At 34.8% G+C, this 13,971-nt stretch overlaps 1 protein-coding gene and 2 long non-coding RNA genes across 5 annotated transcripts in view; 2 read left to right on the forward strand and 1 right to left on the reverse strand.

Moving 5' to 3' along the window:
* Window positions 1–467: 467 nt before the first annotated feature.
* Window positions 468–8,650, reverse strand: LOC106105579 (probable nucleoporin Nup58). 2 transcript variants are annotated; one of them, XM_013285977.1, is made up of 13 exons: window positions 8,380–8,649; window positions 7,881–8,266; window positions 7,563–7,649; window positions 6,935–7,075; window positions 6,191–6,241; window positions 5,813–5,887; window positions 5,315–5,445; window positions 4,556–4,700; window positions 4,060–4,203; window positions 3,335–3,493; window positions 2,165–2,293; window positions 1,453–1,536; window positions 468–851 (listed from the first exon to the last, which is right to left on the reverse strand). In XM_013285977.1, exons 1-13 carry the CDS (start codon window positions 8,457–8,459, stop codon window positions 727–729), a joined length of 1,737 nt encoding a protein of 578 aa, XP_013141431.1. In that variant the 5' UTR covers window positions 8,460–8,649; the 3' UTR covers window positions 468–726. The 2 variants fall into 2 exon arrangements, with proteins under 2 accessions (XP_013141431.1, XP_013141432.1); XM_013285978.1 differs by lacking the exon at window positions 6,191–6,241 and having other exon boundaries at window positions 8,380–8,650.
* A 13-nt stretch (window positions 8,651–8,663) lies between these two features.
* Window positions 8,664–9,231, forward strand: LOC106105582. Its single transcript, XR_001225744.1, has 2 exons — window positions 8,664–8,747; window positions 8,873–9,231. It is a non-coding gene; the product is annotated as an uncharacterized LOC106105582 (long non-coding RNA).
* A 2,475-nt stretch (window positions 9,232–11,706) lies between these two features.
* Window positions 11,707–13,971, forward strand: part of LOC106105581 — a 17,210-nt gene continuing 14,945 nt past the window's right edge. Inside the window, exons 1-2 of one of the 2 annotated variants that reach the window (XR_001225743.1) lie at window positions 11,707–11,881; window positions 12,545–12,604. This is a non-coding gene — a long non-coding RNA (uncharacterized LOC106105581). Of the gene's footprint in view, window positions 11,892–12,544; window positions 12,605–13,971 lie in introns of both variants that reach the window. The other variant, XR_001225742.1, reaches the window with a different exon arrangement.

Here is a 13,971-nt window from a genome sequence, read left to right on the forward strand (position 1 = left end):
GTTACATTACAAAAATGAGGGTAGGCACAAATTATTACATATAGCAACAATACATAATTTAAAACATTTTATACGATACTATATTTTAATGAGAAAAATGAGGCAAAAACAAACTAATTTTTTAACTAAAATACTTCATAAAGAGGGTAAGAAATGTTAAAAGTGCCTGCAAATTTAAAGAAAATTTGCCTATAAAAAAAAAACAAAAATCAGAACAAAAATATATAACAATGCCAAATATCTATAATATCCGCCTACCCTACACCTCTAATATTTACAACGGCGCGCAAATAATTTATGAACTAAACTTGCTACCAAATAATAATTTTTAATGCTGGCAACATTTGAAATTGGTAACTTAATGGTGGACAACCCTAAAAGGTTTGTAGATGTCACGCACATACAAAATTTAACCATTAATGTGCACTAAATAAATACAACAAAAAAAAATTTGGATGCTACAATTTTTATTATTTTTCTCTTATTAAATTCCTGATCTTGTATTAAATGTGTTTTTTTTTTAATTTTATATAAAAAATAAGCATTTAAGGGGTAAAGTTTAAGATAACAGTTTTCACTAAAGATTACAAATATTATAACTTTCAATGGAGGACAAAAGTTACCATGTTAATTATCTATATTGGGAAATAATCTGCGCGCCGCTTGTTACTCCGACATATACATGACGTATGTGTGTATGGAGGTTGTAACCTCCTATCGCCAGTATCACTGCTTGCCGCGCTTGCCGGGCGGCTTCTGCAGCTGGAAGCTGTCGCTCTGTCCCACTGCACCGAAACTGCTGAAATTCAGCGACGAACTGAAATTGCTCTGTTGCTGGGGTTGCCAGTTGCCTGAAATAGAATAATATGAAATTAATGTCGTTACAACAAACTATTTCATATAAATAATAGAATTAGTGTCTTAAGTTTAGTGTAGAATTTAAAAATAGAAAAATATAGCCTATGTTACTCATTAATAACGAACGTAGCTTTGTAATGAAAAAAAATTTGAATGGTCCAGTAGTTTTTGAGTTATTTCAATACACACAATAATACAAATCATTCCTTTTAATAACATTATTATGGATATTATTAATGTAAATTGAAAAAAAAAATATTTCACTAAGTACATGTTTTGGTAGAAACATTTGTTCAGCATCAATACTAATATTATAAAAAGGATAATTTTATATTTTTGTATGTAACGAATAAACTTAAAAAAAAAAACAATTTAAAAAAATATTTTACAATTAGAAAGCTAATTTACCACTGAATAACATAGGCTAGGTCTAATACTATTTTGTTGTTGATTTTGTCTTTAATTTCTAGTGGACAAAGAAACAGCAACAATGATATTTTCACACTTTTATTTAATCAGAGTATAAAAAACTAAGTTACATTAAAGTAAGTCGTACGGCTATCTGCTCAGTGGAAAAGGAGTTTAATCACTAACCTGTGCCATCTGCGGTGGGGAAGGGAGACACGGCTGAACCTAAATATGTGAAAGGAGTTGGTCCTGCCAACTGTTGAATGTTTCCTGGAAAGAAAATAAAACATTAAATCCATTCAAAATGTAAAAAAACACTAATAATAACTAAGAACACGAAATACATTAAAATATAACACATAAAAATAAAGCTGCAAGTTGTGTATTTCATTCCACAAATCATATTATATTTTATCTCAATAACCACAAGAAAAAGCGTAATTTAATACGCACTTCTTAAACTATATGCTAATATTATACATGCAAAAATTTAGATGGATGTTTGTTAGAGTTTGTAGCCTAAACGGCTGAACGGATTTCGATGAAATTCGATACAGATGTAGAGGATAATCTGGATGAACACTTAGGCTACTCACTTTTGCCTTTTTTAAATTTCACGTGATCAGAGTCGCGGGCGAAAGCTAGTCATGTCAAAATGTTTGATCTATATGTAATATCGAAAAAAATGATATTTCATGAACATAATGTATTTTCCTTGTAAATAACGAAAAATTAATTTTTAATATGTCTGTCCTCAAATGTTTGTTCCGGATAATCTCCGGAACCGTGTGACCGATTTTGACAGGTTTTTAACGGGAAGGGAATTACACACGGGAATGTTATAGACTAGGCTTTTTTATACAACGTAGGCGTCTACTAGTTTAAAATAAGAACTCACCTAATGCAGCCCTAGGATCAGACAACACAGCACTGCCTAAACCTAGGCTTATATCTTGTAAAGTATTGGGTTTCAATTTCTTCCGCGACACCTCCGCGTCATGCAGAATTTGATCTAGACTTGCACTTGCTGGAAAAGGACAATCATAAATAAATTAATATCCAAAAGGTAGTATAAATACATAGTATTGGAGTATAATAACATTGTTTCAACAGAGATTAAAAATATATATAGAGGAGCCACAGTTCAATTGATCATTAAAACATGCAATATAATTAATTGTATTGAAGTAAGTGTTGAATAGAGCGTCGGTGGCTCAGTGGCACTTGACTTGTAATCTACAGGTCTTGGGTTCGAATCCCGCCGTACCAATGTGATTTTCGATTTTTTCGATTTTTCATATGTACATAATTTACCCGACGTTCTTACGGTGAAGGACAACATCGTGATGCAACCTGCACATATCGGCGAAGAAATTTAAAGATATGTGTGATGTCAACCCGCATTTGGCCTGCGTGGTTGACTATGCCCTAGTCATCCTAACTTAGGGTGGGCTAGGAGCTTGGAGGAGGAGGAGCCTGGAGAGTGGGAACGTATAGTGAGCTGGTGATGATGATGATGAGGTGTTAAATTATATTTAAATTTCTATATTTTATTTTTAATAACAAAAGATGGAGCTTATAATTTAGTAAAATGTTTTATAACATATCAACAGTGTACAAGATAGCACTAAACCTGATAACTGACGTACCTTTCAGAGAAAGTACTGGTGAGAAAATATTGTTCCCTGCCTCGTCTATACATTTTTGAAAGTCTGTTATGTTATTGATCAAGTACTAACGGCCGGTTTCCCAGCTTTAACCATTCGTTAGTATTATTCGTTCGATTCTTTCATTAAATGCATTTACGGACTACGTAAATTAAGTTTTACTCAGTTCAAACATAGGTCAATCTAATGCTAATGAGTCATTGGATCAGTGATTCTCAACCTTTTTTTGTTGCGGCACATATTTAACGATTTCAAAATTTGGCGGCACACAAAGGACAAGATAAAAATTATTTACTTACTACACTACACTACAACACACTGCATGATTAGTTTGACAAAAATACGCAAAATTTGGCGGCACACAAAAGTGCCGCGGCACAGTAGTTGAGAAACGCACTAACCTGATGGTGTATCGAATACATTAGTGGGATCTTTTAGTATGTATTTCCTTAGGTTGAGATACTGTTCCTTCTGTGCGTCGACCTGCGCGTGCACCGTCTGCAGGCGGCCCGCCAGCGCCACCAGCGACTCGTGCATGCGCCGGATGCCCAGCGTCAGCTCTGCGAAGGTAATACACATTACTGTATCCATCTTATTAATCTTATCTAGTATTATTGAGATACTAGCTGTTCCGTGCGGCTTCATCCGCATCAAATTATAAAAGTTCTATTTTATTGTTCACATTTGTCAAATTATGACATGATGACAAACCATGGCAACCTTGCTTCCTTAATGTAGATGTGATCTAAATGACAGGTTTTAGTTTATGGCCCCTTTCCCACTTGAAGGTTTTTCCTCCCCTAAATTTAATAGCGTGAAAATATATAGCCTAAAGCGTGTCGTAAGTGTAGGCCTTTTTATTTACGAAAGAATTATGCAAAAATATGCCGTGATTGCTGACATCTTACGCCACAAAGCAGTGTATGTTTACGCTTTATTATATTAAGTATAGATTTAGATGGATGGATGCTTGTTAGAGTTTGTAGCCTAAACGGAGGAACAGTATTCGATTAAATTTGAAACAAATGTAGAGGATAGTATGGAAGAATACATAGGGTACTCACTTTTTTTTAAATTGCAGAATTATGAATGGCGGGCGAAACATAGCATTGTATAAGTTAGTCACCTTGTTCTGTAAGTAGTTTGGGCGCGGCCTGCATCTGCTTGTCGGCGACGTCCATCTGCCGCCTGAACACGATCAGCTGCTGCTCCAGCTCGCAGATCAGGTCCTTCACGTACTTCGGTGGAGCGTTGCCCTCCAGCTCTGAACCTGGCAGTATACCAGTTTACAAATTTAGTGTGTTTACGCGTTTCCACATTAGTATTGAAGTATAGATAGATGATTTTATGAGTTTTTTGTTTAATAGACGGCTATGCCACCCTCTCGTTCATCCTAATATGTTTGGGTCAGGAACTTTCGGGTGGAATCTTTTTTCTTCATTACAAATTTAAACTTAAACAACAACAAAATCTTACAGCTTATTTATCACAAATCTAAATTTTTACATCTATTTTAAAAATAAAAAACTTAGAATCAATAAACAATTTAAAAGTCCAAAAATACAAAGCACGTTAAATACCCAATTTAGTGAGTTATGGTCTGTGTAGAGTAGTATACTGACCGGGCGGGTCGCGCGCCGCAGCTTCTGCAGCGGCGAGCGCGTCCGCAGCTGCTGTGCGCAGGCGGCGGGACTGCGCGCGCGCCTTGCCCGTCTCCCCGCGCAGCGCCACCGCCGCGCGCAGCGTCGTCTCCGCCTCGCGACCCACCTGTAAGTACATTACACTATTGTTACTTGCGACTTGCAACTACGTAACCCTTAAAAGCCTGAATTTTTTACCCTTAAATACATGATGATGCAAATGCATCTCATCATGCAAATGTAGAAATATACATCAGTCTTTTTTTCCACACCCAATAGATAATTTTTAAAAAAATCTTTATATTTCCCTTGATTTATGTTCAACGGGTAATACAGTTTCAATTTAAGGTATTTAAAAAGTCAAAATCATGCATTTAAGTGTTAAATTGTATTACAAAATGTAGTGTAACCCTTACTGTGGTTTTTTAAAAATGGCAAAAAATTTTAAAAATGCATTTTTTAACAACTATTACGAGGAAAGGACAACAAAATACGTAATACCTAAATTATATAATAGCATCAAATTCCTTAGAGATAAATATAGTGGAAATAAATATAAAACTATTGCAAAAAATAAACTAAGAAAGCATTTCTTACAAAATTATAATAGATGTTATTATATAAGAATAAGTGTGCAGTTTGGCGACATTATTTGTAAATTTAAAAATTGATTCTTATATTTGAAATGGCATAAAATTGTTGTTTTTACACAGAACCTGAAGTAAATAAAAACTTTCATACCTTGTGTAAAGGTTTGATAGACAGGCGCATAACTTCTGAACTGAGAGATTTCTGTTTTTTAACAAACTCTTTAAATGTATCCACTAATGTTGATATTTCATTTGGTAGTTTCGACTGCTTCGGCGGTTCCGCTGCAACACAACATGTTTATAAACATACAGACAGTACACAAAGCTTTCATGTTAAATGTATAGTGAAATTCAAAAGAAATGAGAAATTATAATAAACATATCTTAACAATTTTTCATTTATAAGGACGTAATCACAGACTTATTAAAATAGACATATATGAATTTAAACTTTATAAAATATACTAGCTTTCGCCCGGGACTCCGTTCACGCGTAATTGAAAAAAACAAAAGCATGTAGAGTATGTGTTCTTCCAGATATCCTCTACATCTATGCCAAATTTCATCAAGATCCCTTCAGAAACAGGATACAAACGGTAAGTAATTAGAAACCCATATAAAATAGTTATAAAGAATAATATTAACTTACATTTGCCATCACCTGTAGTATTTGCGGCACCAATACCCGATGTTGCCAACCCGCCTAGTCCCAGACTTGGGGTTGCTATGACAAAAAAAATAATTTTTAATAATCATAATAAATAAAATGTTCTGCATCTTACTCAGTCGCGAAAATATACTTCATCAATATCTATATATATACAGGAGTGTTAAATACAAATTTGTCTAAGTATAATAAATATTTGTTCACTTTGAATAAAAAAAGCATTTCAGAGACAATTTTCGCCTTACTTTTATGCTCTGGGTTTCTTGTCTATCATTAATCAATTTGTTTAAGAAAAAATTACCTATCTTTTTTATATAATCAAAGAATAAAAAAAAAAGAAAAATCGCAAAGAAAATATACCTGATGCAGATGGTTGTGTTCCAGACACATTACTATTCAGTGTACTAAGCCCTGTAATGAGATACCAACTAAATAAAAAAAAGAAAAAAAAAAGTCATGCTGACATCATCACACTTTGCGAACCCTTGGAGGAAATACATATGTGATCAAGAAAAAGATAAAGTTAATAACTTAAAATAAAAAAACAATTGCCCATTTCTTATTCAATAATATAATAATAATAATTTAATAGTGCAGTTTGTGTATGAAGTAGAAAACTTTGCATTATTTATTATGCGGTACTCTACAGAAATATAAAAATTAAAGGCTCACCCTTTGAAGGGCTTAAAAGTGGATATGTATCTCTGGTAGCACTTTTTATAACATAACCTCTCTTCCGATTTGTCTCTTCCGTGTCTGTACCCTGGGTGTTAACATCCAGTGATATCGTAGGTATTGTATGGAGGGTTTGGGTTAAAGGGAAGAAAGGAGACGGTGAACCTTGGTAGGGGAACATTATACTGAAAAAGGATAGTTGGTAGGATTATCTTGTATAATGTATTACAATTATGTAAGAAAATTGTTAGGATAAGATACAAGGCGACTGTAGTAAAGGAATTAAATACGCTTCCCACTTAAAATCGAATGTTACAGTCAGCCGCATATTTTTTTCAAAGACCTTTAGTTAGAGGTAGTATCTAGGATCTATGGAGTTTGGTTTGTCCCTCATGTCCTATCTATTGTTATATGGTTTTATATCCTTACCAAATGTACTAGCAGCGGTTGTTGTGGTACTGGTATTAAATAAACCAAGTCCAGTTTGAGTGGTTGTGGTTGCACCAAAACCAAACCCTCCGAGACCACCCAGTCCTGTCTTTGTAGTTGCTGGGGTCCCAAAACTTAAACCTGAAAATTACAGTTTATTATATGTATTGTTATGAAAGTTTTTATATATTTATACACTGTAGTAATGCCCATTTACTTCTACAAAGAAAAGATCTGTCTTGTATAGTCGACTCCATAAAAATATACATTTCGTAAGCTTCAAAGATTTGCATATGCGGTTTCAAGTTGCATGTCTGTGTGTATGTTTACATCCATGCATACATTAACAATGACAAATTAATCATACTAATATAAATAAGAAAGTTTAGATGGATGGAGTTTTTAGTCTTGTTAACTAAATACATTTTGATGAAATTTGGTAAATATGTAGAGGATAGTCTGAAAGATCATATAGACTACTCCCTTATGTTTAAATTCTAAAGGTAAGTCTTATTAAAAATATTTTTATACTGCTGACTGTACAAGTCATTCATTTAAAAAATATTTGCAATCACTGTGAAAGTTCCTTACAATTTTTAAAATATTTAATTACAGTGCCCTTTCTTACCAGTAGATGCAGTGGTTGTAGTACCTCCGAAACTAAGGGAACCTGCACCCAGACCTGTGGCACCAAATGCTGAAGCCCCTGCAGTACCTGGATATTTCATTGGTTTGTAATCCCTTAGATTTTACAAAATAATCAACTAGTCACAAAGTAATAACTTACCGATCCATAAATATCAAAGCATGAAAATGTGAATTGATCAGTTTATTACAATGAATAAAATAAGCCCTAGATATCTACATCAAAAGACAAAATTATATGTATAATTATAACTAAAGAGTTCAATTAAGTAAATTTTCTTAAGATACTCAAAATACATACCAAAGGCTGGTGTTGTAGTTGATCCAAACGCAGGTGTAGCTGTACTAGCCCCAAACGCTGGAGTTGCTGTGGCTCCAAACGCGGGAGTTGCCGTGGCTCCAAACGTTGGTGCCGTGGATGTGGCACCAAACGCTGGAGTTGTAGATGCAGCACCAAACGCAGGTGCCGCCGTGGAACCAAACGCCGGTGCAGCGGCACTAGTACCGAAAGCGGGTGCTGCAGACACCGCGCCAAAAGCCGGAGTCGCGGCCGCTCCAAACGCAGACGTTGAGGTACCAGCACCAAACCCAGGCGTAGAACCAAATGCAGAAGAAGCCGATGTATTCCCAAATAGTCCAGTTGACGCTTGTGTTGTGGCAGTTAACCCAAAACCTGGAGTAGCTGGCCTGAAAAATTATTTATCTCATTTCAATTTTAGGTTATAATCAATTGTCACTTTAAAAAAAGTAAATAATTGATCGAGTCTTCAAGGAGGTTTTATTACGATAAAGGTACTTACTTATTTCCGCCAAAATTAAAGCCACTACTTAAAGAGGAATTAGCGGGAGCGCTTGACGGTGTTCCAAATGAAAAAGACATAATTGTAACGGACTTTGGTTTCTAACACTATTCATAAAATATCACAGGAACCATGCGGGAGCCGTATAGAATCCAGAACGACCACTAAAACTTATAAACATTTGTTATTATTTCATAACTTTATCAAGTTTGAAAGTTTAATTCAATCAAAAACTTTTGATTATAGACGCACAGTCACAGTGGGTCGGTGGTTGGCACTTGGCACTTGGTAGCAATTGGTAACAATTGGCATTTAATTGGACAGCGCAATGTACGGTGTTGCTATTACTTCTTTGTGACAGTATTTTGGTAGGTTATTTTAAAATCGATAAATATCATATTTAATTACATTATAAAGATGCATTGTTATTTTTAATTTGTTAAAAAATTATGTTTTTTCAAAATGCAAACCTATACCAACGTTACTTTTATAGGTAAAACTATTGACCGCATAACTTCTGGTACTAACGAAAAAAAATCAAACTTGACATTTCTTATGACAATCTGAAATTTTTTCACTATCCTCGATTTGTGGAAAATGAATTTCCTAGCCGGGAATCTATCGAAATACAGTAAAGCGATATTTAAGACTACACCAACTCGAGAAGGAATTCAATTTCTTACAATAAAATATCCGAAACCAGCAGTAAAGAAATACCAACCACCTCCAGTAACACAACCGAGGAAACAGCTAAAACGACTCGTAACGGGCCACATGAGAGTGGAAGCAGGATATGACCAAGGTGCAAGAATTTTAAGTTATTTTCAGTATTAATAAAATGTAACCGAGGTTTTTGCCTTGTTTTATTTTCTAAAATCTGTAACTGCAATAAAGTTAGCTTTTCTTTTTCATTTGTAAATTAAAAGTTCTCAACAGTCGACAATGCGGCAAAAGGCAGTTTTTCTCCCCATTTCTCACTTAAGCTTACCTATGTTCAATCAACTTTGCTTTGAGCTAGTGTTGATCTTACCCGCTAGAGGGCAACAATTTAAAAGGAATGGTAATTTTTTTTTATATTTTCGTGTTTCGTTAAAAGTAATTTTATTGATTGAATTTTAAAGATTAGGGAGATTTAATATAATTTCTAGTTCGATATATAATTTGAATCCATCTTATCCAATATTAAATTACATCTTTTTTCTTTCATCGTCATAAAGTTCTAGCTGAGGTTACCTCTAACTTTAACCTACCTTTATCTTTTGTCTAAATTGTTAATTTTGCCTTGATTTTCTTCTCCCGAAACACTTTTGTTGTGAAACAAAGCTTTAACAGAACACAAAACACAAATATAATTTATACGTAGGTAGTCATAGTCAACTCATAATACCAGACATTTTTCGTTTACCTATAGGTAAAAAAAAATTTTAAAACAAAACAATCGTAAAGAAGCCTTACTCGGTGCTCTAGACAATAAAGTTTCTACTTCATCCATATTTTCGTTCCGTATTGCGTTGCAGTGTCCCCCGGGACTAGTAGTAAGGAGATCCCTTGAAGTTTCCTGCAAAACTGCAGGTAAGACTTAACTACACGTTGTAACGAATTATTTATGTGTCCGTGTTTCCAATGCATTTCGTTTTATAATTTTATATACAATAGCCGCTGTATAAAGCAAAAGCAATCTATATTAAAACATCTAATCTGCAAAAATGTTAAACCAAAAAAAACTTGAAGGAAATATTTTGTGTAATAATCGAATTTATTTCGATTTCTCTTATAATATAGGTAAATCATAATTTTCGATATGTTCGTAGATTTTCTGTTAAAATACGCTACAAATTAAAAAAAAATTGTATGTCCCCATTCTAAAACACGCTATTAACTTTTTTCTTCACCCTCTGTATATATATGTCGGATGAATGAATACTTACGGGGAGTCCGTTTCTACACGGTCATCTAGTGATGGGTACAGAGCTACTAAATCGTATCCAACCCAGCCGCAAGCATGGAGTTGTGACCCATGCCCGGTTCCTCAATCCTTTGGGCACAAACCCAATGAGATGTCATGATTCTCGGCTTAATGCCGCAGCAACCTAAGGCTTAATTGTCTTATTCCCGACTGAGGTGTTCACTAAACAACTCCTCAACACCACTGTTGTAGAAAATATGACTCCCTTTTTGAGATTATTTTTCATAAAAAGCAATATGTGTCGTTACACGATGAAGAATTGTAAAGAAAAGTTGTACCGTATTTCAATAGAATATAATACAAAACCGATATAGTTTTATACTTACAACTTAACGTATTATATGTGTGTGATATTTAGAGGTAAAATGCCGTATACATTCTCGTGGCGACGTTCGCTCGGTCCCTAAGGAGTTAATACAAGTTCTAACACACTGTTCTATGTACTACCTTACTACATGAAGGCTCACATCCATTCATGTCTTTTACTTTATTACAAGAAGCTTTAGCCGACGTCACATGTAATCAATACTTCATACTAATCATACTGTAGAACCTCGATAACTTAAAAACCTCTATAACTTCAAAAAATAATGTGATCCCTTCCCATCAGAGCACAAAACCTTTATAACATAGACCCTTGATACCTTAAAACCTCTATAACTTAAAATATTTTGTGTTTTCCTTGGACTTTAACTTATCGAGGTTCTACTATAATACTAAAATTATAAATGCGAAAGTATAGATGGATGGATGTTTGTTAGAGTTTGTAGCTTAAACGGCTGAACGGATTTCGATGAAAATTGGTATAGATGTAAAGGATAATCTGGAATAACACATAGGCTACTCTCCTTTTTTTTAATTCCACGCGGACGGAGTCGCGGGTAACAACTAGTAACATATACTAGCAGTTTGTCACGATTTCGTCCGTGTACAATAGGAACTGAGTTTGGATGTAACGTATGCGTTATTCCAAACTATAATCTATCTCTGCACCTTGCATCCAGATTTATTCAGCTGTTTTAGAGTTAGTCACAAAGTTGTACCCATTCATACTTTTGAATTTATTTTATTATCATAAGCGCCGCTAGCCAATGATTTAGGGGGCGGAGGCAGGCTGATGATTAAGGGTGGGCTAATAATAAAAATACTCTTTATATACCAATCAAATGAGAATGCTTATCAAAATATGATTTTTGAGCTGTTTATAAGTGTCTCTAGAAATTTATTTAAAAAATTTCGACTCTAGGGCGATGCAGTTGCCCCTCTCTTGCCCCCTGGCGACTCTCATGATTACTTAAGTGAGAGACTTCATTAAACTACCCTGCGACGCTGTAAGGTCATTAATATTATATTTCAGGTGCAGTATGCCTCGTGGGATTGGAAAATGCACGTACCGTATTACCTGGTAGCTTCCGTAGTCTCACCTACGTTGTGAACGTAAATACGAAGAGAGCTTCTACGGACGTTAAAGAGGGGCCATTAAAGATTTACGACGTCACTGGACGGAAATGCGGCTATCTGGATCGATTCCTAGAGGTACTAAAAAGTATGTATTCGTTGTACAGAATTTAGGGTTCAAAACAGCGCCCTCTATGATTTTTTTTATTTTAAATAAGCGCCATCTTTTGTCGATTTATAAAATGTACATTTTTAATCAATAAATTACACTAACGTAACGAAAAAATACTTCACTGGTCTGCATACTACGAGGCTAATATCAAAAAGTAGGCAGTTTTTTTTAATTTTAGTGCGATTTATGTTAATTTATATATTGTTTTATACATAAAACGGAAGTTTGACTTTCCGCAAATCTGAATTGAAAGAGACGAGCCCGCGGGCGCCCTCTGAACAAGTTTAATTGACTTTCGAGATTTTTAATTATGAACTCGAAGTGAGACACCGAGCGGAACGAAATCTTAGACTTCCATCTATTATGAATGTACAGTTCTCAAGAAAAATATTCGTTAAAAAACGACATAATTTTATCCTACGGTTAATCAAAAATTGGTCAAAACCACCACCAAAAATAATAACCATAAGTGGTTTTTTAATAAATAAATAAAAAGTTACTGCCGTTAAGAACGGTAGACAAAGAAAGCGGCCTACCATTTGGCGCGTACACTTCTAGCTCTCGCGTTTCCAATATTCTTACTTGTATATTATATCTCACGTCTAATCATGACTTTGTTTTAAATGCAGGTACATAGAACATTTGTAGCAGCATAAAGTGTATCCAGCCACCTGGTACAACGTCAAAGCGTAAGTAATCTTTTATGTGTTTATTGGTATATAAGCTAACGCACTCGACTCTGTCCGTGTGGAATTAAAATTTATTTAGTAAGTAGCCTTCCTTCTAGATTATGTACTACGCTAATTTCATCAAGATCCATGCAGCTATTAGAGTTACGTAGTAATAAGATTGAGCCGGTAGACCGTTCTAGAATATTTATGATGTAATTGTTTTCAAATATTGTAAATGCGAAAGTTTAGATGAATGGATGGATGTTTGTTAGCGTTTGTAGCGTAAACGACTGAACGGATCTCCATGAAATTTGGCACAGGTTTAGAACATAGTCTGGAAGAACACATAGGCTACTTTTTATGCCGGGAATAGTTACGGTTCTCGTGGGATTCATTAATTTAGTTTTTTAATGTTTACTCGATCATTCTGCAACGGTTCATCAAAACTTACTGAAATTTGGCACAGATATAAAACAAAGTCTGAAGTACACATGGGATAAACTTCATCCCCGAGAAATGTCCGGTTCCCGAGGGATACGTAGCTTTTTGTAATTTATATAGTTCGTATGTTTTCTTATACCACGCGTACGAAGTCGCGGGCAACAGCTCGTTGTTTATAAAAGCTAAACCCTTTCGAGTATTTAATTAAATGAGAATCATTTACATTTATTGTATGATAAAACTGTTACATATTTTATCTTAAAAAGCGTCATCGCTTTGTTGAGTTAAAAAAACTCATAGAAAGTAGAAAGAATGTTCTCTTCACTCTTCTCTCTCTCAAATTCCATTCCAATCGCTTGAATTCCCATATCAAAGTCGAGGAAAATGGAGAATGAGTCAATGTTGGTAAACTACAACAATTAAAATTTTAAGATATCAGAAACTCTTATCAGGCAGGACGATTAATGTTTATAAAAAATTGCATAGCGTTCGTTTTGCACCTCGTCCTATAGCATAAAATGATCGCAATTAACTGCAACATCACTTAACACATTGCTTCCTGAACCGAGAGTATATGCGAGCACTTAGGACTTTAAAGGATTCAGTTAGAGGTCATTTTGCTTTGAGAGAACAGCCCGGAAAGATTGGTACTCCAGTCTTTGTTGTCTAGCGACTAGACGCCGGGGGTTGGGGGTGCGTTTTGTTTTATTTGGCCAGACGCGGGGTGGCTGTGTGCGTGCATATATAGGATCGATGACTCAACATTATGCACTTACACTCAGGTTTGTTGAGTTTTTGACAAGTGTTTCAAATACGTCTGACTGAAAGTGCTGCTTAGCATTGCAAATAGTGTCTTTTACTTTGTTATCGCCATGTTAAGTTAATTCTAGCAACTTGAATTATGTTATTACAGATTAGTAACGATTTGATTGATCTTAAAGAAA

This window comes from Papilio polytes, unplaced genomic scaffold, assembly GCF_000836215.1.
Source record: "Papilio polytes unplaced genomic scaffold, Ppol_1.0 DF822845.1, whole genome shotgun sequence".
NCBI classification, from domain to species: Eukaryota; Metazoa; Arthropoda; class Insecta; order Lepidoptera; family Papilionidae; genus Papilio; species Papilio polytes.

Coding starts and splice junctions, on each gene's coding strand:
- LOC106105579 (XM_013285977.1), bottom strand. CDS start 8,459: ATGTCTTTTTCATTTGGAACACCGTCAAGCGCTCCCGCTAATTCCTCT. Junction 4,701..5,314: donor CTATCAAACCTTTACACAAG/GTATGAAAGTTT, acceptor ATGTACTTACAG/GTGGGTCGCGAGGCGGAGAC. Junction 3,494..4,059: donor CAAACTACTTACAGAACAAG/GTGACTAACTTA, acceptor TTACCTTCGCAG/AGCTGACGCTGGGCATCCGG.